At 41.9% G+C, this 26,669-nt stretch overlaps 1 protein-coding gene across 6 annotated transcripts in view; it reads right to left on the bottom strand.

Annotated features, from left to right (window-relative positions):
• The window catches only part of LOC139612004 (NLR family CARD domain-containing protein 3-like), a 36,840-nt gene that overhangs the window by 9,076 nt on the left and 1,095 nt on the right, over nucleotides 1-26,669 (bottom strand). For 2 of the 6 annotated variants that reach the window (XM_071467132.1, XM_071467133.1), the window contains exons 2-6: nucleotides 25,746-25,877; nucleotides 25,398-25,511; nucleotides 3,113-3,235; nucleotides 2,816-3,015; nucleotides 767-2,585 (exon numbers count right to left, since the gene is read on the bottom strand). In XM_071467132.1, coding sequence (XP_071323233.1) covers nucleotides 767-2,585; nucleotides 2,816-3,015; nucleotides 3,113-3,235; nucleotides 25,398-25,511; nucleotides 25,746-25,834 — 2,345 coding nt within the window. In that variant the 5' untranslated portion in view covers nucleotides 25,835-25,877. Of the gene's footprint in view, nucleotides 1-766; nucleotides 2,586-2,815; nucleotides 3,016-3,112; nucleotides 3,236-6,695; nucleotides 6,846-7,626; nucleotides 10,642-13,732; nucleotides 16,548-16,702; nucleotides 16,750-21,253; nucleotides 21,428-21,520; nucleotides 21,695-21,800; nucleotides 23,602-23,757; nucleotides 23,984-24,128; nucleotides 24,208-25,397; nucleotides 25,512-25,745; nucleotides 25,878-26,669 lie in introns of those variants that run through there. The other 4 variants (XR_011686419.1, XM_071467135.1, XM_071467134.1 and 1 more) reach the window with 4 other exon arrangements.

Genomic DNA, 26,669 nt, shown 5'->3' on the forward strand with positions numbered 1-26,669 from the left:
AGAAACCTCATTAGTCCTGAATACAGACCTCCACAGATTCATCACTGCTCTCCTGTAACACTGTCACAATGGACAGTTTCAACAAAGCTGAACCAGAGACATCTTCTTTTTTCATTCACACATTCTTCTTCCTCAGAAAAACCTGCTGCCGACATTACCCACAATGCACCTCAACCACCAACCCTCGGCTGTTTGATTAAGGTGTGTTATGCAGCAGAGATGAGGGGGGGGCTACAGAGGTCTGGTGTTGTCTTCAGACTCCGCCCACACTGACTCAGATGACATCACCTGTGGACATTTATCAGACTGCACAGCTGGAGACACTAAAGGTTTAATACTACTGTTTTCTCATATGCAGGTGTCCTCCCCAACACCTGGAAACACCTGGAAACACCTGGAAACACACACTGAGGTGTAAGATCAGTGGAGCTGCTTTAATTAGTTTGATCAGGTTTGAATTAAACAAAAAAGACTCAAAACAACACAGAACATTAACAAATCAATGAATCATCGAACAATTATTACAAATAAACAAAACAAGTGTTTTTTATCAACTTAACAGCAACAATCACAACCAACTGAAACATCTACATTTTGGTGCTCACAGCATTTACAACACCTCCAGAAAAAAAACAACTGACCTTTGATTGTTTCAATGTAAAACTAAGAATAATGAGAATAAATGAAAACTGTGTTTATCTGAATTTGACTCAACTACTGTTCAAATATACTTATTGATAATTATATTGATCATGTCTGGACTCACCGAGCCTTCCTGCAGTTCCTCACAGCTGGGATCAGTCTCCGTCGTCCCTGATATGATGTGTTGTACTTCTTCAGGTCCAACTCATCCAGAACCTCCTCTGACATCTGCAGCATGTAGGCCAGAGCTGAGCAGTGGATCTCAGAGAGTCTCTTCTCTGATCTGGTCTCTGACTTCAGGAACTCTTGGATCTCCTGATGAACTGAGTGGTCCTTCATCTCCATCAGACAGTGGAAGATGTTGATGCTTCTGTCAGGAGAGATTTTATCACTGTTCATCTCCTTCAGGTTGTTGATGGCTCTCTGGATGGTTTCTGGACTGTTCTTCCTCTGACCCAGCAGACCTCCTAAGAGTGTTTGGTTGGACTCCAGAGAGAGGCCATGAAGGAAGCGAACAAACAGGTCCAGGTGACCATTTTTACTTCTGAGGGATTTCTCCATGGCTGCCCTCAGGAAGACATCCAGGGCTGAATCAACATGTTGTTTTCCCAGGAAGTTCTCCAGGACCTCTGTGTTCCCGTTGGTGTAACAGTGGAACATGTAGACTGCAGCCAGAAACTCCTGAATGCTCAGATGAACAAAGCAGTAGACTGTTTTCTGGAAGATCACACTCTCTCTTTTGAAGATCTCAGTACAGAGTCCTGAGTACACCAAGGCCTCTGTGACATCCAGACCACACTGCTCCAGGTCTTCTTGGTAGAACATGATGTTTCCTTTCTCCAGATGTTCAAACGCCAGCCTCCCCAGCTTCAGAGGAACTTCCCTGTCAGCCTCTATCAGCTCCTGTGGACTGCTGTTCTTTTTTTTGTTCTTCTTCTTTCCTTTATATCTCTCATCATACTTGAGCTTCTTCCTCTTTGTCTGAACCAGCAGGAAGTGTGAGAACAGGTCAGTCAGGGTCTGGGGCAGCTCTCCTCTCTGCTCTGTAGTCAACACATGCTCCAGAACTGTAGCAGTGATCCAGCAGAAGACTGGGACTTGACACATGATGTGGAGGCTCCTGGACTTCTTGATGTGTGAGATGGTTCTGCTGGACAGCTCTTCATCACTGGATCTCCTCCTGAAGTACTCCTCCTTCTGGGCGTCAGTGAAGCCTTGCACCTCTGTTACCCTGTCAACACATGTAGGAGGGATCTGATTGGCTGCTGCAGGTCTGGAAGTGATCCACACCAGAGCAGAAGGAAGCAGGTTCCCCTGGATGAGGTTTGTCAGCAGCAGGTTGACTGATGACGTCTGTGTGACATCAGACACAACCTCCCTGTTGGTGAAATCCAGTGAAAGTCTGCTTTCATCCAGGCCGTCCAAGATGAACAGAACTTTACAGACAGCCAGCTGCTCTGCTGTGACCTTCTGTAATGTTGGATGGAAAACATGGAGCAGCCTGAGAAGACTGTACTGCTGCTCTCTGATCAGGTTCAGCTCCCTGAACGAAAGCAGAACCAGCAGACTGACATCTTGGTTCTCCAAGCCCTCTGCCCAGTCCAGACTGAACTTCTGCACTGAGAAGGTTTTTCCAATGCCAGCGACGCCGTTGGTCAGAACCACTCTGATGGGTCTCTGTTGGTCAGGTAAGGCTTTAAAGATGTCGTGGCACTTGATTGGAGTGTCATGGAGGGTCTTCATCTTGGAAGCTGTCTCCAGCTGCCTCACCTCATGTTGGGTATTAACCTCTTCACTCTGTCCCTCTGTGATGTAGAGCTCAGTGTAGATCCTGTTGAAGAGGGTTCCACTTCCTGTTCCATCACTTCCTTCAGTCACATGTTCACATCTGCTCCTCAGACTGATCTTATGTTGATCTAAAACCCCCTGCAGACCACTATCTGCTGAAAGAGAAGAGACAATGTCAGACTGAAGACAGAGAATCTGAGAATCTGCTGATTATTTTCATCAGCTACAGAAAAACTAAAGAGCAGCAAAGAAAAGCTTTTTAATGTTGTGCTTTTTAGAATCATCTGAAATGTCAGGGCTGTGTGATAGAACAACTGACACTGGAGAAAACAACAGGTCCTGGTTTCAGAAATGAAGACATCAGCAGACACATGTTCAGTCTTACTTTGTACAGTGATGGGTCTTTGTCCACACTGAGGACAAGAGGGGTCTCCTGAAGACCCAGACTGGTCCCAGTATGAGGTGAAGCACTGTCTGCAGAACCAGTGTCCACAGCTGGTAGAGACTGGATCCTTCAGGACGTCCTGACACAGAGCACAGCAGGACAGCTGCTCCTCCACAGAGACACCACTCCTCTTCCTCCATCTGTGAAGACATGTCTTCATCACTAATATGTCACAGTCAAATATGTTTAATAACTGAATCATCTTCAGCTCAGTTTACAGTAGAAACTGTCTCTTACTGTGAATCTGAGGGTCCAGGTTCAGGACTGAGGTCTGGAGGATTAAAGTTTTTGGACCGGTCACTCTTCATAGACAGACAGCTGGATCCTGGAGACTCTGCTCTCAGTCTGTGGTTCTGACCTCTGCAAACACAAACATGTTTTTATTCATATCACATTGATCACTGATCAATTCTCTGATGACAGAGTCATTGTGAAATTTTTTCCAAGTTTGAATTGTTTATTCTGAATTTATCAACATTTCTTGAAAATCTCATGAGTTGAATTCAGATCCATAATTGCAATGCAAAACAAAACCAGTGGCAGAAATTCACAGTCTTAACAAAGTCAAAATCTTCTGAGACAGATTTTCTTCTATACGCTGCAGACAACAGAGCCGGTGGTAAGGTGCCACAGGGCCTGCAGAGATGACACTTCTTCCCCAGGAGACTGGAACATGACTCAAAATGAGTTGGTTGACAGGTGCCCTCCAGTGGAAGTCATGCAGTGTAAGGACATTGTTCAAAGTTTGATGACAGGTAATAATTTAACTGATGTTTACAGAAGTTTAAATTGGGGGGTTAATAGTCCCACATGGTTTAAGCCTCATGGAGGAAGCAAATAGAGAAATGATCACGGTTGGTGAGTGATAATATTCTGAGCTACACTTCACAATCCAACATTTCCAAAGCACCTTGTCAGATCATTGTTTCGTAGATTTTATCTTCGAACCCACAAGGAAAGAAATGACAAAGAAAGAATATTGGAAGTTTGATGCCAGTTTGTTAAATAAGGAAGAATATTATGATAAAATTAGACAAATAATAAGGGATATTGAAATTAATGATTCAATTGAAGGTAATATTTTCAAACTGGAATTTATGAAATTCATAATTAGAGAATTTACTACAAATGTTTGTAAGGAACTAAAGAGGAAAACGTATGAAAGTAATTTTCTCCAAGAAATATCTCAGTGTTGTAGGAAACAGATCTAAACCTTCAGGAGAAAAACAAACTGATGGAGTTACAAACCAAGTGAGATGATCTGTGTCTTGAAAGTGTCTGTGTCTTGTGCCTTTATAAGATCATGAGCCAAATGTCTGGAGGCAGGTGAGAAAAACTCCTCATGTTTTAGTCACTTAGAGAAAAGTAGACAACAGAGAAACTCAAATACAAGTCTACTGATCTGTGCTCCTCACTTTACTCTTTAGGTGATGCTGTCGCCTTCTCTGATAAAATCCAGGATGGTATCCCACGTATTGAGGACTCCTTCAGGGATTTGTGTGAGACAAAGTTAAAAACTGAGGATTTGGACTCAGTAATCCTGAAGATGGCTTCCTACAAATCTCCAGGGACAGATGGCTCACAGCTTTTGCAGCAGTTTTATCAGCTCTTTTGGAAAAGATCTAAGAAATGTATTATTTAAAGAGTGGATAGAGAAGAATGAACTGATGTCAAGCATGAAACAATCAGCCTGATTCCTAAATCAGGTAAAGACAAAAGAAGTTTAGATCATTTCAGACCAATCACTTTGTTGAACACTGACTATAAAATACTCTCAGGGGCTGTTGCTGCGAGACTGAAGACAGGTATTTGGTCCATAATTAGTGAAACACAGTCAGGATTTTTGAAAGGAAGGTCAGTTCATAATAACACAAGGCCTGTATTAGACCTTCTTGATGGTAGTGAAATAATCCAAGAGAGTGGGTTTATTTTATTTCTAGATTTTTACAAAGCATTTGATTCTGTGGAACATCAGTTTATACTGGAAACTCTGAGGTTCTTTGGTCTTGGAGAGACATTTATTAAGATTATAGGGCTGCTGTACAATGGAATCTACAGCTGTGTTTCTCTAGGACATGGCACTTGGCCACCTCTGTTTGTAATGGTGGCAGAGATGTGATCTATTCTGATTAAAGCAGTGACATTGAAGGTTAAATGTGATGGATAAACAAATAATAAGAGGTCAGCTGGTGGATGACCCAACTTTGTTCTTATAAAATGAAAATCAGATCCTTTAGCTTTGCAGTCAATCAGTTCTCCAAAGCATCAGGTCCATGGTTAAACATCAATAAATGTGAAATAATGACAGTGCAGGAGCGCCCCCTGCAGTCAGCATGTAATATACAGGTTCAGAAGGAGGGGAAATCTTTAGGAACTGTTGCTTGTCGAGACAGAATTATGAGTGAAAAGAGGAATATCTGTAACAATATGGAAAAGTGTCAGACAGCTCTTCACAGATGGCTGCAGAGAGATGTCAGCATGTCTGGGAGGATTTTGTTCACAAAGATGGAGAGTTTGTCCAGACTGATTTACCAGCTCTCTCCTTCCCCATATCACCGGGGGGAGCAAATGTGATTGATCTTGATATTCTGAGTGGTGTCTTGAAACTGAAGTGGTTACAGTCTTTCATCTTTTTGGTTCATTGTCCCTGATGTGATTTTCCAGAACATGGGAGGAACATACTTTCTACTACGCTGTGACTTTGAATTTAGCTCATTACCAGTCAAACTCTCCATTTTCCATCAGCAAGCCCTCCTCTACTGGAAATTAATATACAGACATAATATGACACCACATAACACACCTGTGTGGAACAACACATATGTTCTACACTGTGAAAAATCAGTGGATTGAGATGAGAATCTGAAGGAATCTGGGCTGCAGCTCATTTTCTGGATGACAGTGGAAATGTGTCACAGCACGAGATGTTCTGTGAGAAATTCCAACTCAAATGTTCTGTTCAAACCTTTAACAGATTGATTAAAGCTGTACCAGTCTCTTTGAGATCAGTGGTTAAAGATCTCTCCTGGGCTGACACAGCTCTGCAGCGCAGGAACTGACTTTTGAGACAGTAAATGTACAAAGTTATTAGAAACAGTCTGTTATAGGAACGCTACCACAGCCCAGTTAAAAGAAATTCTATACTGAGGGGATTTGAGATTGAGGAGGTGAAGGTGATAAGGGGAAGATATATTTCACTTCCTCTCCCTCCTGAAGTGAAAGAGGTGAACTTTAAAATCTTAAATGAGATTTACCCAACAAACAAGTTGTGAAGACTGAGGTTTGATCTTGATGTGAAGAACTGTGTGTTCTGTGAACATGAGACTGAAAGCTTGGAACATTTATTCTTCCACTGTGGATCAGTCTTTCTGGAGCAACATGTGGAGCTGGACACAGTCCAAGAGGATCATTTACAAATGCAGGTACTTTAAAACCAAACCATATATGAATCATTGGCTGAATGAATTGAAATCACGATGCAAGTCTCTGAAGCTGATAAAGGATGATAAGAAAGCCCTGAAGTTAGTTTATTCTCTTGATTTATTTCAATGAATCTTCTTCTTAATCTTTTCATGTACTTCTGTATTTTTCTCTTAAACTTTGACTTTATTTATTTAATGTGCTTCTGCTCAACCTCAGTTTTTCCTGTCAAGAAGCAAAACTGCCTTGTTTGTTTGTATCTTGATTTGTTTATGAATAAAGTTTTTTAAAAAAACTATGGAAGCTGTTACAGGAAGTGACATCACTGCAGGAGCTCAACACACTAAACACTGTTACAGAGACAGTTTGGAGGTTCACAGGTTTGTAGCAGGTCTCTTACTGTGAGTCTGAGGGTCCAGGTTCAGGACTGAGGTTCACAGTTTCATCTATGGACCTGCGCCTCTCCACAGACAGACAGCTGGGTCCTGGAGACTCTGCTCTGTCCTCCTCTTCCTCCACACAATCACTCATCTTCAGGACTTCAGTCAGTCTGAGAGGGAAACCAGTAACACTGACTGTGAGCTCACACACACAAGAGTCAGGACAAACAAGCTGCTCAAGAGACACACACACACACACACACACACACACACAAACAAAGGAGTTCCATTTTCAACAACACATTTCCTTCAGTGTTTTTTCCAATTCTAACTTGTATTGATCTTCTTTACAAAGTCTTTAATCCATCCATATGTTCTCCCCTTGATATCTGACTGAGAGAGTTTGATTAATAATCCTTCTCCCCATATGCATGTGCACAGGTAGACCTCAGGTGATGCTCAAGCACCTGCCCTTTAAGCCTCTGACCAGATGACAACCCTTATTTCTCTTTCTAATTTTATATTGAAGTGATTAAATGTGGCTTGTGCCCTCAGTTCTCATCAGAAAGCTGTTGAACTGACTGACGACTCCCTCTGAGTTCTGTTTCTCCAAACCCATGAGCCCCTGCCCTTCCCTCTTCAGCTCCCCTCATCACAGCCTCAGTCTGAGAGGGAAACACTGACTGTGAGCTCACACACACAAGAGTCAGGACAAACAAGCTGCTCAAGAGACACACACACACACACACACACACACACACACACGCACAAACACACACACACACACACACACACACACACACACACACACACACACACACAGGTTGTCCTCTCAGTGTCTCTGTGTGGACAGACGTTCACTGTGACTCTTCTTCCCTCCACAGTCCACAGGGACAAACTGACTCAGAGACTTTGACAGTAAAATAATAATAATGTTGTGTTAACACTCACCTGCCTCAGCCTTCAGTTTCCCTCCTTCTGCTCCGTCCACTTCAAATGGAGTCTGAGCTCACTGAACACTTTCACTTTCAGCTGCTCCTCCCCTCTGCAGGTACAAGAAGTCACATGACTCTGTGTGTGTGTGTGTTTGTGTGTGTGTGTTAAAAACAGGTTTGACATGTTCCACCATCATTTATTAAAAACAGACTCTACCTTATTCACCTTCACATGAAAAAACAAGTCTCACTGTTTCAACAGAATTATCTTGATTTCCATTCATCTAATATCATTTTCAGGTTGAACTGGATCAAACATTATATTAAGAATAAAGATGTCATGACCTGCTCTTTGTATGACAGTTGACAGTCTTGGACTTTGGTTTATTTCCCTTTATTTTGTAATTACTTCCCTTGTGTGCCCACTGTTGTTTTACTTACTGTCTTTGGCTCCATCCACTCTGCTACGTTTTAGTTTGAAACTCATCTCTTCTTCTCTGTTTCCTCCTCCGTCCTCTCTCCTCCAGAGTCTTCCGCCTCTAAAACAGAGATTTTCAGAAATGTTGCTGGACCTGTTTTATTTTGAAAACTCCAGACCTTTGGAAACGTTGACATAGACACCCATGCTGGCTTCTGATTGGCTCTTATCTGCCTGGACTACAAGGGCAATCTGATTCCAGATTGCTGTTTTCAGTCACTGTTCACATTTGTCTGTGGAGGACAATTTAATAGGAAAGAAAAATAAAATCTCACTGAATCAAATGTAGTTTACTACGACTCAGTGTCAACCTGCAGTCAGATTTATTTCCTCAGTCCACTCAGAGGAAAGGCAGCCCTGAGATAAATAGGAACATGTCTTCATACAAAAATAAAAACTGTTGCAAAAAGAAACTGCAAAGTGCAAAACCTCAAATCACTTCAATTCCAACTTCACATCAAAATACATCAAGTAAAGAGAAACAAGAGCTGCCAGAGTTCACTGTAAAGTGCTTTCATCAGGCCAGAGACAAACTGCTGGAACTAGGAAGAAGGAAAAGAGGGATTCAGCTTTGGCCTCCACAGACAAGAAGTTTCCAAATTGCTGGACAATCATCACCTGTATTGATCAGATTATTTAATGCTTGCTGTTTTCAAGAGTACAGATATTTTCATTTCAAATATTCTTTTTGTTTACATGAGTGATTGTGTAACAACACAAGGAAACAGCAGATTATGTTGAAAATCAAGCATTTTTCTGAGCTAGAAAACAAAACATTTAAAATGAAGCATCTTCTAAAATTTCAGGAGTTTGTATGAATCCTGAACTTCATTCCTGCAGACTGGTGAACCCCTCTCTCCCTTCAGAACAACTGCTGCTGACTGTTCACACTGAACACTGAGCATTGTTCATGAACTATGTCACGACTACTGTCCATCAAATAAAGCCGCTCAGAGACTGAGTGGGCTCTTTACTGCGACGTGTTTGTACAAATCCATCACTTTGTCCAGTTGACTTCTGACTGTTTATTAGAAAGCTTCAATCAAAGTACAACATTAAACAGAAAATATCGGAGCCTGCTCACCCTCTTTGTCACAAAAAACCTGCCACTCAAATGGACGGGCAAAAAAACCACACCCCCACAGCCTGCCACCGGAAATGATAGTCAAATCAACATGCAGCCTAAACAAAATGAACAACACAGGCTCCTCCGACCTGAGTGGGTGAGTGACCTTAACCATTATGTTAAGATATAATGACAATACAACGATAAAAACACAACAGTGTAGAATCTCAGTGTTTGCCTGAACTTACCTTTGGTGAAATGTGTGAACTTTGATGGTTGCCAGTGTTTGCCCTCCCCAGGGACGGAGGCACATTTGATTGCCAGAACTGGTTTGGCCTCTTACACCATGCCACAAAGTGTAACTACAGTAACTACTTTACACCAGAACTGAAGTTAGGTTAAAACCCACAGTTCTGAAAGTTAAGCTCTATCAACTTAAAGGCAGGATATTATTATTTTATGTATTTTTTCTATTAATGCCTTATTTTGCCTTGTGTGCATTTAGGAAATGACTATTTGACAATTTGAAATGACTTACCTCAGAACTTCAATTAGAAGCCGAGTCCATTTTACTGTCCTGGTGTGGCTGCACAGTTTGTCAAATAAACGCAGTTCTCAATTAGACGCCCGGTTCTCTGGATGTATCGTCCCTGTCAGTTATCTAATTTGTTCATGCAAATAAAGGTTTAAATAACTATGGCAATCTTCAGCTTTCGTCCTTTCTAAAGTAGGCTACCTGTATTTTGATATGGTCCTCTCTCTCTCTCTCTCTCTCTCTCTCTCTCTCTCTCTCTCTCTGCATGTGGTTGTCCTAGATACGCTGTCTCTCAGAGCTAGATCACATGAATTTGTTGTAATATGTTATTGGATAGCCTGGTAATATTAATAGGAGCATTATTCATACTGAATTAATTAATCAATTTGACAGTATTTCCCATAATTCCTGTGCATGAGTTTTGTGCAGATGGAATTAATGGCCTGTCCCATGTAGACACCTGTCCCAAATATAGGTCAGTGGAATTCAGTGACTGAAGCAGATAAAAGCCCGAGCTATCAATTTAAGTTTTATGGTACTTTTTTTTTATGTATTTGTTTTTGAATTTCAAAACCAAGAATGTAACATGGTACTTGCACTACATGGCTTCAGTTTTTACACATAATATTGTATGAAAAATAAGCAATAAAAATGAAGTGATTTTTCTTGAAAGTAAACCACTTACTTTCTCATTCTATGAGACCTGTTTTCTCTTGTTTATATTTTCTATTGCTCTTTAATAAGACAAAAACAGTTCTTATCAAGATACTCGATCAATAGAATAATTGGTAGAATACTCAATTATTAAATGAATCAGCAGCTGCAGTCTGATGTCAAGTTACTGTTCCTGTATGTGAACTATGACGATGACTTCTGTTGTAGCAACGCTCCACACACAATGTTCACCGAGGATAACATTAGCTTGTTCAGGCTAATGTTAGCTTGTATAGGCTAATGTTAGCTTGTTTAGGCTAACATTAGCTTGTTCAGGCTTTAGGCTTGTTAGCTTGTTTAGGCTAATATTAGCTTGTTTAGACTAATATTAGCTTATTTAGGCTACCGTTAGCTTGTTCAGGCTAACATTAGCTTGTTTAGGCTACCATTAGCTTGTTCAGGCTAACATTAGCTTGTTCAGGCTACCGTTAGCTTGTTCAGGCTAACATTAGCTTGTTTAGGCTAACGTTAGCTTGTTTAGGCTAACATTAGCTTGTTCAGGCTAACATTATCTTGTTCAGGCTAACATTATCTTGTTCAGGCTAACATTAGCTTGTTCAGGCTACCGTTAGCTTGTTCAGGCTACCGTTAGCTTGTTCAGGCTAACATTAGCTTGTTCAGGCTACCGTTAGCTTGTTCAGGCTAACATTAGCTTGTTCAGGCTAACGTGGCGACAGCTCATCATGTGAGCTGGGAGCTTATAACATTAGCAGCTACAGTCTCCACTGTTCAGTCTGTCAGAATATAACAGTGACTTTTAAATGAATATTTTCCCTCCATGACTCTGTCCCCTCGTCGCTCAGTTGAACTCCTGCTGGACACTGACTGTATGGAGGTGTGTGTACATGCTGCTGACCTGTGTGGAGACATTTGTTTCTTTTCCCCTCATCAGGTAAATATTCTTCTCAGTGTCCATTAAACACTGGAAACACTTGCACTTTAACTGAACACACTCAAAAGAATTCAGCATTATAACATCACTCACACACTAACAGTGGAGGGCGTCTCCTGCCGGCAGCTGTGGTAACTCCAGTCTGCTTCTCCAGCAGGATCATGGTTTGATCTCTGGATCTGGATGATGATCTGCTGCCATGTGACCCAGTTATGTTCGGCAGTCACTAGTTCAGTTGTATTGTGCACCACCCACTTAGGTGAGGCTGGGTAAGGTTACTATATGTCTGCTTAGGGGTTAGGGTGGGCTATACCATATACACTATCTGACTATCAAGTGGTTGTTCAGTTATTTCTAGGTGGCTGCAACTGTCTTTGTAAAATGTTACTTAGTTTAGTCAGATTTGAAATGTGAAACCATCTCCCTCAGTTCTCTGGTCCCGTTTTCTAAGTGCTTTCTGTCTCATTCATTGTGTGACTCTTACATTGTTGGTCCCCTGGTGAACACTGGTGACTGTGTGGGAGGGTTTGCGTTGTGGCCTACCTCAGTGACTCTGTCTGCTCTGGACTTATCTTTTTCCTTCCTCTGTCTCTGAAGTCTTTGCCTCTCCTCTTCATGCTCCTTCTGCTGCTCTGTTGGTTGCTGTGACATCAGCAGCTGCCTCCTTGTCTCCATCTCTGTCTGCTGTAATTAACAATGTCACTCATCAGCTTTATTTTCTTCACTGAGCAAAGATCTTTCTTACCAGCATTTCATCATTACACTGTGGATCAGAAACAGAAATGTAACTGTAACTGACATGTTTCATATCTAAACTCATAACCCAGCAGTGTAGCAGCAACTGCAGTTAATACAACATGACAATTCACCACAAGGAGCTCAAAAGAAGCTTTTTCTGTCACATGAAAACTTTTTTGTGATCAACAAACTGCACACAGGAATTAAAAAACAATGCAGTCACATGTAATAAAATACTTATTAAATCATCTTTATTTTTCATGTCATCGGTTAAAGAAACTGCTGAAAGTCACAAATGCAACAATTTCAAACCTTTCATGTGAAATTTCTTCCAGAGCAAGTAAATCTACACAGTTTTCCACACATGCAACTTAGACAACAAGTAAAACAAAGTTTTCTGCTTCAAACTGTGTTGTACAAGAGGAAAAAGTACGTTGGCATCTCCTGATTACAAACAGAGATGCACATCTTAATATAATGCCTGTTGGATTGTAACTGATGAAAAAAGTGAGTCACTGAACAGGAAAACACAGGAAAAGTAAATTCTCCTTTTCCACAACATGAAACAGTTTGACCAAAGAGAAATAAGAGAGTGAAGCGAGGAGGTCTTACCTGTCCACAGGCCAAATGTACATAGGACTGTAGAGCTCTACTGTCCTGCAGATGATATGCAAATGAGCCTCTATGATGTCAGAGGACGTCACAACATGAGCGTTCTATTCCAGCTGTCAGTTCTATTGTCAATGAATTCCAATCATATTATACAGTGAAATCATGTAGAGCACATTTCTTAACAAAAGTACAGGTGAAATAAAGTTCAATAAAATGTATAACACAATTTATAACTTATTTATTTACTGTATTTATAAGAGACAATGTTCAAAATTAAATATGGGGCTATCTGATGCAGTGTAGCAGAGTTAGCCTGAGGCTAATTTTCATCTGCAGTCCCAATAAAACTTCCACACAGTGATGAAACAGCACTGAGCAAACTAAACAAGACACATTACATACAGTATCACACACAGGGTCACCAGATAAGTGTGACGGGGGATCAGATGATTCATGGGAAAGCAGAAGTTTTTGTAATACACAACTGACCTTTTGACCTTTTGGATTTGTTTCTCTAGTCTTTGATTTCTGTAGAGATATTGGATCATTCAAACACTTACTGAAATGAAACCATGAACCTTTGATGGTAAAAATTTCAACTCAGACGTCTAAAATGTGACCCTGACCACAAACTGCTTTTTGTGAGACATCAGCAGCCAAAAAGGTTGGAAAGCATTGGTTTCATGTTTAACACTGTGTTGTACATGAAAAGCTTGTTATATTATCCATTGTGTAAAATCTTCCAAATAACTAGTAACTAAAGCTGTCAAATAAATGTAGTAGAGAGGAAGTATAAAGTCACATAAAATGAAAATACTCCAGTAGAGTAAATCTTGCACATATTTGTACTTCAGTGCAGTACTTGAGTAAATGTACTTAATTACTTTCCAACAACTGTCTCTGACAGCGTTCCATCATGTGTGGTTCTTGTCCTCGTCTGCTTCAGTCTAATAACCACAAAAATGTCACTGTTGCCAATGACACAACCTGCTTGATTTCAAAAAAGTGAAGATAGGTTTCATTTGTTCAGCCAGAAATATCAGTCAGTAAACAGCCAGCACACAGACAATCACTCTTACGTACTGTATGTCCTTCACAAGTATATTTTAATATTCACTGATGTGTCAAGTGATATAACAAATGATGTTGACACTTTTGAATGTAAATGGGTATCAGCAGCTTTACAAAGACAGTATTAGGCGACCTCGTGGTGTTAGTGTGTAACAGTCAACAAAAGCTTCATTCTGATACAACACAGTGCTCCAAGGTGACACAAACTGTTCAATAATTCACCAGTTTCTCCACCCTGGAAAACAGAACATATCAAAAGGTACAAGACTTTGATAATAATAATGGCCAGCTTTTCTCAGTTCTGATTGGTCGACTTAACCAAAGCATCCTATTCCAAAGCCCATGGGCAAGACAGTAGCACCCACCTCATGTGACAATGGAAACAGCTAAGGGGACTTTTGACTAAATATTTAGGATAGCCATCCTTCATCCATGCTGGAGGATACAATGGTTGTTAAGTGCAGAGCAGGTATTGACGTAGGAGAGAAACACATCAACAAAAATGTCAGCCCTAACACCTCGGTATCTCATCACTGGATCTGGTGAACAAGTTGCAGTTCTTCAGTTCTTTGGATTCATTCAGACTTGATGAGGAGAAAACCTGACGGCCCTTGTCCATACAAGCTGGACTGAAGGAACATGGAACACGGTGGCTGCCTGTCTGTTCTGCCCTCTGTCTGTTCTGCCACAGCCTCCTCCCTGGTCCCTAGGGACCCCTGATGCCTCTTCCTCGGCTCCTCCCTCCGTCTCATTTGCCAGATGTTAGGCATCTGCATGCACATGGGAGCACTCATGCACATGAGGGTCGGGATGTGCTGGTCAGGAAAAAAGTCCAAACATGAAGAATCAAATCTTCTTCTCAGGACTGATCCACAGGTGAGGACCTCACACACACAATGAATCTGATGAAGCATTTCTGCAAAACTCGTTCTCTCCCTGTTCTGTCAGACTGATGTAATAAAGATGTGTCACTGAGGTAAGTCGGTCCGTCATGCACAGTTTTTGGAGGAGTGTGGTCCCCTCCTGGATGTGAACTTAATGTAGATGACATTAGTCAACAAGAAAAAAATCTGCATCAACAAAAAGAAGGAGAAAATTGGCTTTTTAAGCCCCTGGTTCAAACATTTAACCACTTCATCAACAATCATTCACATCATGAATTAATGAGGACGTGTTGTTAATTGTATTTGTTAGTGTCAAATATATTGATGGTGAACGTGTCAGTAAAATGTTTGTTTTCCATCTAAATATCTGATGTTGCAGAATAACCTCCACCTGTGGTAACTCCACCATCATTAGTTCACACTGACCCACCTGAACTGACCTTTACCACAGAGCTGCTGCTGGGGGGCTCCCGCCTATTATAGTCAAATCACATCATCTAATTCAGTGTGTGTGTGTGTGTGTGTGTGTGTGTGTGTGTGTGTGCTATTCAGACACACTGCTGGTTCTATGGTGATGACTTGTGTCAGAGAAATGCACACAGCCTGTGTTCAAAACTGAGCCTTAAAACCAGCCGTCAGGACTTGTGGAACTTTGTGATGTCACAACAAAGCAGTCACTGGCCCAAGCCCCGCCCACCTGGACCCACCATCCAAACTTTGCAGGATTTGGTTTCTCTGAGTGTTTACCTGAAATCTGATTTATTTTTATTGGATCACTCAGAAAACAGGTTTACTAATATACACCCTGAAAAAAGATCACATTAAAAAAGAATAAAAAAGAAAGATAATGAGAATAATACAGAGAAACAAAAGATATTCTCCAAAGATATTTTGCTCTTAACGTATAAAGTGTAAAGTTTTTCTCTGTGTTCCAAAAAATGACTGTTCAGGGGAGTCAGGAGCTTTCTAACTCACTCAAAGACAGTTTGACAAGTTTCCCTCAGAGCCTTTGAGTTTTCACTTTGGGTGTTGGACTTCAAACTTCACTGAGTCATCTGAGGATCAAACCTTAGTGTAAAACACCTGAAGAGTCTCTAACACTGTGAGACATTTGCTCAGAGACGCTGGAGACATCATCTCTAAAAGCTGCTCAGTCTTTACTCCGGGTGCTGGACTTTCTGACGTGATCAGGATCAAACACACCACCTCTAAATGTCTCACCACTTTGAGGCTGTGACAAATTTTCAGTTTTCACTTTGGGTGTTGGACTTCAAATTTCACGGAGTCACCTGAGGATTAAAACCCAGGACCACAAAACCTTTGACAAGTCTTCCAGCAGCTTGGGAGACTGAAACAGAAACAAAAACCAGTTCTTCTCTCTGTTCAACAGAGGCTCTCTCTGCTACACTCAACACAGAGACACTGAGGAACCAGGACTGGCCCAGGACCTCAACCCAAAGCCAAACCCAGGATACAGAGGCTGAGTGAAGGTGGTGTTGAAGGTGTGGAGGTGGATCAGTGAGTCAGAGGAGACTCTGTAGAAGGACAGAGAGCCAGCAGGCCAGTCCACATACACTGCTACTCTGTGAGAGATAGAGGAGGAGGAGATATCTGTTCTTATGTTATTGTGCCAAACATGGTAAAAACCGTCAGAGCAGTTCATACTCCAGGACTGATGGTCCCCTCCAAACACACAGACTTTACTGTTTCCTTTCCTGCTGATTCCTCTGTAACTCACTGATATATCAACCCTTCCACTCCACTCGACCTCCCAGTAACAGCGACCAGTCAGACCAGTTCCACACAGCAGCTGGTGACACTGGTCAAATCTGTCTGGATGATCAGGATACGACTGATCCTCCTTCACAAGTGTCATCTTCCTGTTGTCGTCAGACAGTTTGATGTTTGTGTTCACTGTGTTTGTGTCGAATGTGAGTTCACAGGAATCTGATGGAGAGAAGGAGACACAGCTGCAGTTATTGATCTATCATCTGATCAGTTATTGACAGTCTGATGATGACTCATGACATCAGTGATGTGACAGTTTGAAGATGGTTGAATGTGCTGCTTTGTTTTCATGAGTCAATGAAAAACACACTTACACTTCCTCAGACCTGGTCTCAACCACTGGACTCCAGCAGGCTCCACCCTGAAAGAGGGAGGGGGGTCAGACCAGCACGTTCTCTGTCAGCATGCAGACATGGACATTACATGGCTCTCATTCACACATTGTTTCATGATTGTGTTCAAGTGGGGGCTTGTATGTATGGACGCACATTCACAGAGAAACAGGAAGTGGAGTCTTTATCTTGTAATTACACGGAGCAGGGAGGAGACATGGAGAAAAGATTTCATCATTTGTTTTCTCCATTTGATCCCAGTTGTGGTGTGAGACACTTTGAGTCTGTGACTCTGAAGCTGCACAAACTAATGTCACAGCAAATAAGAAGAAGACACAAAGAGGCTCCTTCATGAAAACTATAAAGGAGCTGTAGCTTCACTAGACTTCTTCTGCTCCAGCATTTCAAACCCCATGGTTTGTCCTGTGCTCCGGTGACAGAGCTGACAGCAGCAGCTCGGTTCTGTCCCGGCCCCCAGTCAGATTGTGTGTTAGTTCTCTCTGTTAGTTTGGTCAACTGTGACTTTTGATCAGGCCCAGTGCTGCTGTGAGTTTTGGGGGATGTAAATAGATGAATTCACTTTCTTGTAAATAGCACTGAAGCTGTAGGGGTGAACTGCCATTTATTTTTGATCTGTTTCCTCCTGTTTTTCTTTACCTTAGGGAGCCAGGCTTAGTTGGTGTCTTTAGTTTCCTTTGTTTTCACCTCGGGTTAGTTAGCACTTTCTGGGAGAGACTTTCTTCTGATTATAGTTTTGGCCTTGGTTCACCCTGAAGTTGTTGCTTCTAAGACTTGTAATAAAGGACTTCACTTCCTGACAATACGCTGCTTCCACCGGGGCAGAAACCTCCTTCAGCTTTTATGTTGCGCTCCTATTTCCCCTCTACTGGAGCGAAACATCAAGTGATTTGATTTGGGAAGTGGAAGTGATTTGGGTTCAAACAAGTACTTCCTCAACATAAGCTGATCTTTGTTGTCATGGTTACAATAATCACAATGAACGTTCATAGATGGAGCCCTTGAAAGAGAGAGTCGCGTCATCTCCGTTCACTCCAATGGACCATGTTTTTGCAGCAATGGTGGATCATGGAGCGTCTCAATAGTTCCAGGAAGTTAGCAGCAAATAGCAGCAGCACAGTGGAGCAACAACAGAATATGCTGTTTGGGACGCACGTTTGAAAGGTAAGACTTGTAAAGAATGTGATTGTATATTATTGGTACAGCTGAATGATGTTAACATGTACATTAAAGCAGTTTAGTGGTTTCCCCACTAAATTAGAAGATTTAGGGACGTTAACAGATAACAGATTAGACTGAGTTACTGGATATGGATAAGGTCAGCAACACACAACATTAGCCAGGAGCAGCCTATTAATTTTAAAATCCGTCCTCGGAAAGTCATTTCATCCAACGCTGTGGAATTGGAGTAACAGGCTTTTAAACGCGAATTTTTGGGGGGTTAGTTAAATATTAGTTAAATATATCAGTGGGCCCTGTGTGAATATCCATTTTGGAAAACAAGCTACTGTTACACAATAATACAGGAGTGCTGAGTGGACCACGGTGAGATTGAAAACAAAACATGGTATGTTTCAAATAAGCCAGCAATAAGGAATCATAGTAAATGCCTATTATACTGCCACATTATATAAGGAATCAGACTTAAAACAGTGTATTAATTGATTCTATTGAGTAATCATACTGAATACAGAATGTATATTATAAGGACTCATACTGCTAGATTCTGCATCCTGTATGTCAGGGGTGCTGCAGGATGAGGAGCAGTGAGGGGACAAATGATGTTGCAGGTGGAGGAGCAGTAACCATGACCTGGATGGCTGAGAATCTTCACAGATGTAGAGTTTGTCGAACCCTTTCTCTCTGTCTTTTTCTTCCTCTCTCAGCACATGAACCAGAGGGGGATTCAGTGGAGCCTGAACATTTTCTGCAGTCAGACAGCACTCTCACTCTGTCTCAACTCCCTGGGTTTTACAAGCCTTTAGTGATGTAAGGTAGCTCCTGCTGACCTGAGCTAAATCCTCATTGTTCTGACTGAATGCAGCATCCCCACGCAGCACAATAAACCATGGTGCAGACTACTGTATATGTAAGACAGAAGACGGGCACAAACCACTTCACATACTATTCATGTTTCTGAGTTTACTGGAGATTTATGAAATGACTGAAATGATCATTGATATTCACCTGTCAGTCTCCTGCTGTCCTATCTGAAAGTCATAGAGATGACATTAGTCATTAAGATCAATTAACCCTCAGTTACCCTGGGATTACTGAAAGGAATATTAGAAAATGTAATCTGATCTGAACTTTGAAACATTCTGTAACCAAGGTGAGGTTAGCCTAAAAATGTCAACAAGGTAGCTGATGCTAGCAGTTATCCTCAAACATAGACTGTATGTCCTCAGATAGGAACTAATTTTTCTTTCTAAAAGAATATAGTGATGTAACCACATACACGTCAGTGTGCTCTATAAATACAGTAAATCAATGTATTTATTGTCTATTAATGACCAAAACTTGCTTAAAAAGTCTATAACTTCCAGGAACTATGTGAGGTCTCCATGAATTATGTGATGATGAAGCATTTTGGACCTCCACTGACGTGACGCTCTCTTTCAAGGGCTCTGGTTATGGATAATAGAAACAACATTTAATGCTACTTTCACATGGGAATTGAACACCGCTCTCCTGTGTTCCTGTGTTTTGTTGACCCATCCATCCACCCCAAAGGTCTGTGTACGTTCAGGCAATTTGATTTTTTCGTTTTAAACCAGAAATGAAAAAACAAAAACATCATGGTATTTCTGTCTTTTCATTTTAAACCAAAAATTGATTTTTCGTTCTGACAACAAAAACAGATAAACTTCCCCTGTGAAGGGAAATATTTCAAAATAAAAGCCAGATGATAGAATTTCCATTGCCATTCTATAAAGTGTAAAAATATACAAGCACAGATAGACAGACAGTTTGTTTATTATTTGTCTATTTAAAGAACAAATTAAATTTTGGGGGTATATCTGAAATATCTAATATGAATTTCGTCCTTTGAAGTCCGAAGTCTGTTGTATGTTGACGTTCTGTCTAGAATAGAGACTATTAATGTGGAAAATAGCTTCATTATACGTAGTTATGGTTATATTTTTACGCTCAATAAATAGGCTAAAAGCTGTCTGCTGCAAATATGATTGTGATCAATACAATATCAATTTCAATTTGACAGACTGATTTGTCCACTGTAGGACTAATGTACGGCTGAGGATGGATACATTTCTGAGTCAAAGTTGTAGCGTCTGCAGCAACCAACAACAACAACTATAAAAAATTAACATTAGCTTGATCATAGGAGAATATTAACGAATTTGATGAAAGGGTGAACAGTTGGGACTGTTGGATTTTTCTCTGTAACAAAGTAAGGTCTTGACCTTACCCTGTAAAGTGCCTTGAGATAATGTATATTATGATTTGGCACTACACAAATAAAATAAAATTGAATTGAATTGAATTGGGTTATGGGGACCTCTGCTGGTCACTGTAGACAACACTATTTGGGAAGAACCTACTGTGCATTTCCACATGTTTATTAATGAGGTTATTCATTAAAGCTGACTGTTGATCTCCTCCACTCTGTTTAATCCTAGTGCAGCACATACACACAACAAGTGCTTTAAATGACGATCAGCTGGTGGAGTGTGTGCGTGCACGCACATCGGTTATATGCAGGGAATGCTGACATGAAACTGGCTGGGCAAATTAAATGTAACATTAATTTAACACTACAAAATAAGAACAATAATCACACACAATGTATCAGCTCTCCACCAGAACAGAGCAGGAAACTGTCACCAGCTGCAGACAGTGGAAATACAGTGCGCCTATGGGAGAAGAGGGCTGCAGGATGAGCCAGGGCTAACTGGTTAGCAGCAACAAAATTTTCAAATCAAAACAAATAAATAAATAACAGCGCTGTCAAAACGAATAGTCCTTGTGAACTAAGAAAAACAGTGTGACTGGTTGTGACACAATTTGTACACAGAAGAAGCATTGTGCTTGAAAAGTTACAAAACACTCGAGAAAGAAGCGTTAATGTTGTGAAAAGATACAGATCACAAGTTCCACTCAGGACTTTCACAATAAAAGCATGTCTTAAAGCAAAGACCTAAGCAAAAACAGATTTTTATCCATCTGCGCTTGCATAACTTTAGATTTTAGATTTTCTCAGTTGTTATTAGTGCATCAACACTGAACAGGTCTCTACAGTGTTACGACCCTAATGCTGTGGTCTGGTGTGGTCTTGTGTTGTTGCTCTCTCTCCTGCTCAGGTGTGGCCCCTCCTTTTATGGAACTTTTTATTTTGTTACTTCCCCTCATCCCCTGGTTCCTCATTGGGGAACATAACAACAGTCTCTGGGATTGTTCTGCTGAAGCAAAGAACTTCTGTACAAATCTGTCATCAGCTGTGACAGAGGAAATGTCTCCAGCTCTTCTCCTCTATCAGACATCGTCTGTCCATACCTGAGAGAGTCCAGTCTCCAGTCTGGATCCTCCAGTCCAGCAGACAGCTGCTTCACTGCTGAGCCTCCTGGATGATTGTAGCTCAGGTCCAGCTCTCTCAGATGGGAGGGGTTGGAGCTCAGAGCTGAGGCCAGAGAAGCACAGCCTTCCTCTGTGATCAGACAGCCTGACAGACTGCAGACACACAAAACCACACACAGGAACGCTCTGTCAACACTTGGTGGTCTGTTAAACAGTCATCAGATAAACAGGTTGATGAATCCTGACCTGAGAGTTTCCAGTCTACAGTGTGGACTCTCCAGTCCAGCAGACAGCAGCTTCACTCCTGAATCCTGCAGGTTGTTGTTACTCAGGTCCAGATCTCTCAGACTAGAGGACTGGGAGCTGAGGACTGAGGACAGAGCTTCACAGCTTCTCTCTGAGAGGTTACAGCCACTCAGTCTACAGAGACAATCATAAGAAATTACAGAAGAGAGGAATTTATTTTCTCTCCTGTTGAACAGATAGAATTGTCTTTATATAATGATGAATAATAATCTACACTTACACAGCTTTGTTAGAGACTTTGACCACTGGCAGCAGCCTCAGAAGAGCCTCCTCTGAAGCAGAGTATTTCTTCAGGTCAAACACGTCCAGACCTTCTTCTGATGACAGTAAGATGAAGACCAGAGCTGACCACTGAGCAGGAGACAGTTCATCTGTGGAGAGACGTCCTGATCTCAGGGACTGTTGGATCTGCTCCACTAGAGAACGATCATTCAGTTCATTCAGACAGTGGAACAGGTTGATGATTTTCTCTGCAGACAGATTCTCACTCATCTTCTCCTTGATGTACTGGACCGTTTTCTGATTGGTCTGTGAGCCACTTCCTGTCTGTGTCATCAGACCTTGTAGAAGAGTCTGATTGGTCTGCAGTGAAAGACCCAGGAGGAAGCGGAGGAACAAGTCCAGGTGTCCATTTGGACTCTGTAAGGCCTTGTCCACAGCTGTCTGGTGGAAACTTGTCTGTGTAAACTCAACCCTTCTTCTTTTTGACTTCTGGGAGAATGTTGGTTCTTCTAACAGCAGATTGACTCCAGAGTTGATGAAGGTCATGTGGACATGAAGAGCAGCCAGAAACTCCTGAACACTCAGATGGACGAAGCAGAACACCTTGTCCTGGTACAGCCCACTCTCCTCTTTAAAGACCTGTGTGAACACTCCTGAGTACACTGAGGCTGCTCTGATATCGATGCCACACTCTGTCAGGTCTGATTCATAGAAGATCAGGTTTCCTTTCTGCAGCTGCTCAAAAGCCAGTTTTCCCAGAGACTCAATCATCTTCCTGGTCTCTGGACTCCAGTGTGGATCTGTCTCAGCTCCTCCATCATACTTGACCTTCTTCAGTTTGGACTGAACCACCAGGAAGTGGATGTACATCTGAGTCAGGGTCATGGGCAGTTCTCCTCCCTCTCTGGTTTTCAACACATCCTCCAGAACTGTAGCAGTGATCCAGCAGAAGACTGGGATGTGGCACATGATGTGGAGGCTTCGTGATGTCTTGATGTGGGAAATGATCCTGCTGGCCTGCTCCTCATCTCTGAACCTCTTCCTGAAGTACTCCTCCTTCTGTGGGTCAGTGAACCCTCTGACCTCTGTCACCATGTCAACACACTCAGGAGGGATCTGATTGGCTGCTGCAGGTCGAGTGGTTATCCAGAGGCGAGCAGAGGGAAGCAGGTTCCCCCTGATGAGGTTTGTCAGCAGCACGTGCACTGAGGTGGACTCTGTCACATCAGTCAGGATCTCAGTGTTGTTGAAGTCCAGAGGAGGTCGACACTCATCCAGACCGTCAAAGATGAACACAACCTGGAACTGATCAAACCTGCAGATTCCTGCTTCTTTGGTTTGAGTGAAGAAGTGATGAACAAGTTCCACCAAGCTGAACTTTTTCTCTTTCAGCACATTCAGCTCTCTGAAGGTGAAGGGAAATGTGAACTGTATGTCCTGGTTGGCTTTGTCTTCAGCCCAGTCCAGAGTGAACTTCTGTGTTAAGACTGTTTTCCCAATGCCAGCCACTCCCTTTGTCATCACTCTTCTGATTGGTCCATCTCTTCCAGGTGAGGCTTTAAAGATGTCTTCTTGTCTGATGGTTGTTTCTGGTCTGTGTGGTTTCCTGGAAGCTGTTTCAATCTGTCTGACCTCATGTTCATCATTGACCTCTCCAGCCCCTCCCTCTGTGATGTTGAGCTCTGTGTAGATCTGATTCAGATGGTTTGGTTTTCCTGCTTTAGAGATCCCCTCAAACACACACAGGAACTTCTCCTTCAGCTCAGATTTAAGTTTACGTTGACAAACTGCAGGATTTCCTGAATTAACATAAATAGAAATAAGATTCATAAAGAAAATATAACATTTTAATTCCCATAAAGAATACATATATGAACATATTTCCCTCATGTGTTGAGTCATTAGTAAATGTCTCATTTCTCCATCATGTTGAATCTTTAGAGAAATCCTCTTACTGCTCTGCAGACGGTTAGCCAGCTCCTCCTGCTTCATCCTCCTCAGGAAGTTCACTGTGATCTTCTCAAATGCCTCTCTGCTGCTCCTCTGCTCTTCATCCTCACCATCCAACACCTCCTCATCCTCCCTCTGACTCTCTAAGCATTCTGGGAAATATTGACTCAGAACCTTCTGGGTCTTCTTCAGTTCGTTCTTCACAAAAGTGACCATGTTCTCCTCCAGCAGCTGGAACAGGAAACTACATGAGTGACAGCATCAAACTAAAACCATGGAGCCAAACATCAGATCCATGTTGGACAGACTGACAATCCACTGGTCTAACAGTGCAGCATGGAGATGATGTGAAAGTAGTTGTTGTACATGCACAGACCATGAATATGGAGTCCAAGTGTGTTTGATGCTGCTGGGCAGACTGACCCCTGGGAACCTCTGAGCTCCCCTGGTCCACTCTGTGGAGGAATCATGAAGAATGAGCTCACATTATGTCTGTCCACACAGAGACAGAACCCCCAGCTGCTCCAGTGGAGCTGCTCACTGTCTGCTTGTATCAGACTGGTTGTACTGGGCAGCTCCCAGTATGAAATTGAAAGTGAACCAGTAAAGTTTCACTGAGTAAATGACAGTTCAAACATGAATCATTTGAAGGGATCAGTTCCCTCCATCAGAGGCGTTTGTCAGATGCAGTGGTGCCGGCAGCAGTAATCCTGTAGCACTGTGTGTAGTTTTTTATGATTGTATTTGTTTATTTAGTTCAATGAAGGAATCTGTTGCTGCTTCATGTTGACTTTTGCAACATTTTTGGAGATTTCAAAATGCAGATACACACTCTTTCATGTGTTATAACCCAACAATATCAAGGGTAACAACAAATGTAGTGTACAACAGCTTTACAATTAGTATCAGAGAGCAAAGCAGATGACATGCAGCAAACGGTCATGGGTCGAACTTGAACCTGGACCACTGCCATTAAATATAAGGGTTTAAGAACTGTTCTTGTGAGTACTATGAAATATAATCCTGTACATCCACCTCCCTCACTGATTGGTCAGCTGTGTGCAGGTGAGAAAGTAAGCGGGGTTTGACTTTCTCTCTTCACACAAACTATTTCTGTCACTTTTCATGTGAACAACTGAGGTCAACACTTCATGATATTTGTAAAAGTGATGATGATGTGATTTTTGTTGGGGCTTGTGCCAAACAAACATGTTCCTTTACATCTGGAGGATATGATTTGTAGGTCGGGGCGTCTGTGTAGCACCACAACACTTATGGTGCTAACAATGCACAACAACGTTGTGACACATTTTACCTTCATCAGAAAAACTGCAGCTCCGGTGATTTGGATGTTGCACTTGGCCATATTGTGATTTGGATCATATTTGGATTGATTGTTCAGCCCTAGTCAACACTGTGAATGTCTTCCAGGACAGACTGTCTGAACATAGCAGACGTTATCTCCATATTTAAACCACATCACGTCTCCCCCCTCTCTATGACGGCCGCAGTTTGACCTCCACCTTCCAGTGTGGACGTTCACAACAGACAGAAACACTCTGATTTCAGACCTGGTCAAACAACACGTTGTACAAACTGCTTCTTTTCTACAATAACCTGAGTTTTACTGTCAGTTACAGCTTACATCTGATCAGCTGATGGAGGTCCTCCTTTAAAGTCAGTGTCCCAGTCCTTTGACCGGTCGCTCTTTAAAGACAGAGAGCTGGGTTCAGAAGAGTCTGGTCTCTGCTGCTGGATCCTGAAACAACAACACAACTGATAAATGTGCATGTTGAATAAAAACTGATGAAAAATATGTTCAGTCTATGAATGAACACAAGAACTAACTTTTAGTGTGAAAAGACTTTGTGTCAGTTTAAAATTCTGACCTTTGATCATTACATTGTCTGAAATCTAAATGATGGAGCAGTGATGTGAGTGCTGAGCTCTGACATGAAGAAGAGTCATGGACAGTTAGAGATCCTCATCTCACCTCTGAGCTCTGGTCTGGCTCTCATGGCCCCCACACAGAGTGGTTTTAGAGGGAGGGGCTCCCTCCTCTCTGTCCTCACACTGATCCATGCTGCTGGATTCACATCCACATCAGCTCACACACACTTTCCAGCTTCATGTGGAGACAAACACAAATCATTTATCTGCACATCAACTGAAATTGACATCACTTCTGTAAAAATATCAGCTGCTCCTCCACTGACTGACTCTTCTTCTCTGGTTCATATCAGTGTCAGTTGAATACAGTCAGGAAGATGCTGGAAGATACAGGAAGATGCTGTACTTCTACTATCAGTCCACTAGATGGAGTCATGAAGCTGCAGTGAGGTGAAGAGCAGCCCAGCTCACACAGGATGGACCAACATTAACATCCACTGACAGACAGAGGGACTGAGATCAACTGGTTGGATCTGACATTGATCCAACAATGTGGAATCAATAATCAATAAAGTCTCAGTAAAGTCCTGACAACAACATGACATGTTCACTACTGATCAGTGTTGGAGAGTAATAGTCAGTATTGATCAGTGATAGGGAGCAATAGTCAGTATTGATCAGTGATGGGGAGCAATAGTCAGTATTGATGTCAAACATAAGAATCGTCTCTAGTTCCTGTTGGAGAACCAGGAGCCTCTGACTCATTTGAGGTGGTGTTAACTGCCTTTCTGAACATCATACAGAGCCAAACAACTGCCTCCAAACCAGCATCAAAAGACTCACTGAAAATATGGACTTGGTCATGAAAGTAATGTAATGAAAGAAACTATATTAGACCCTCAAACCAGAAGCATGAGAGATAACCTGATCTTTTCCAACATCCCTGAACACCCATCCAATAACCCAGAGTCACTGTTAAAACATGAAACATGAAAACTCAGCAGAAACTCCCCCCAGATAGCATAAA

The sequence above is a fragment of the Trachinotus anak genome, unplaced genomic scaffold, assembly GCF_046630095.1.
Source record: "Trachinotus anak isolate AG129_WGS33_773 ecotype Australia unplaced genomic scaffold, CSIRO_AGI_Tana_v1 ptg000029l, whole genome shotgun sequence".
Lineage (NCBI taxonomy): Eukaryota > Metazoa > Chordata > Actinopteri > Carangiformes > Carangidae > Trachinotus > Trachinotus anak.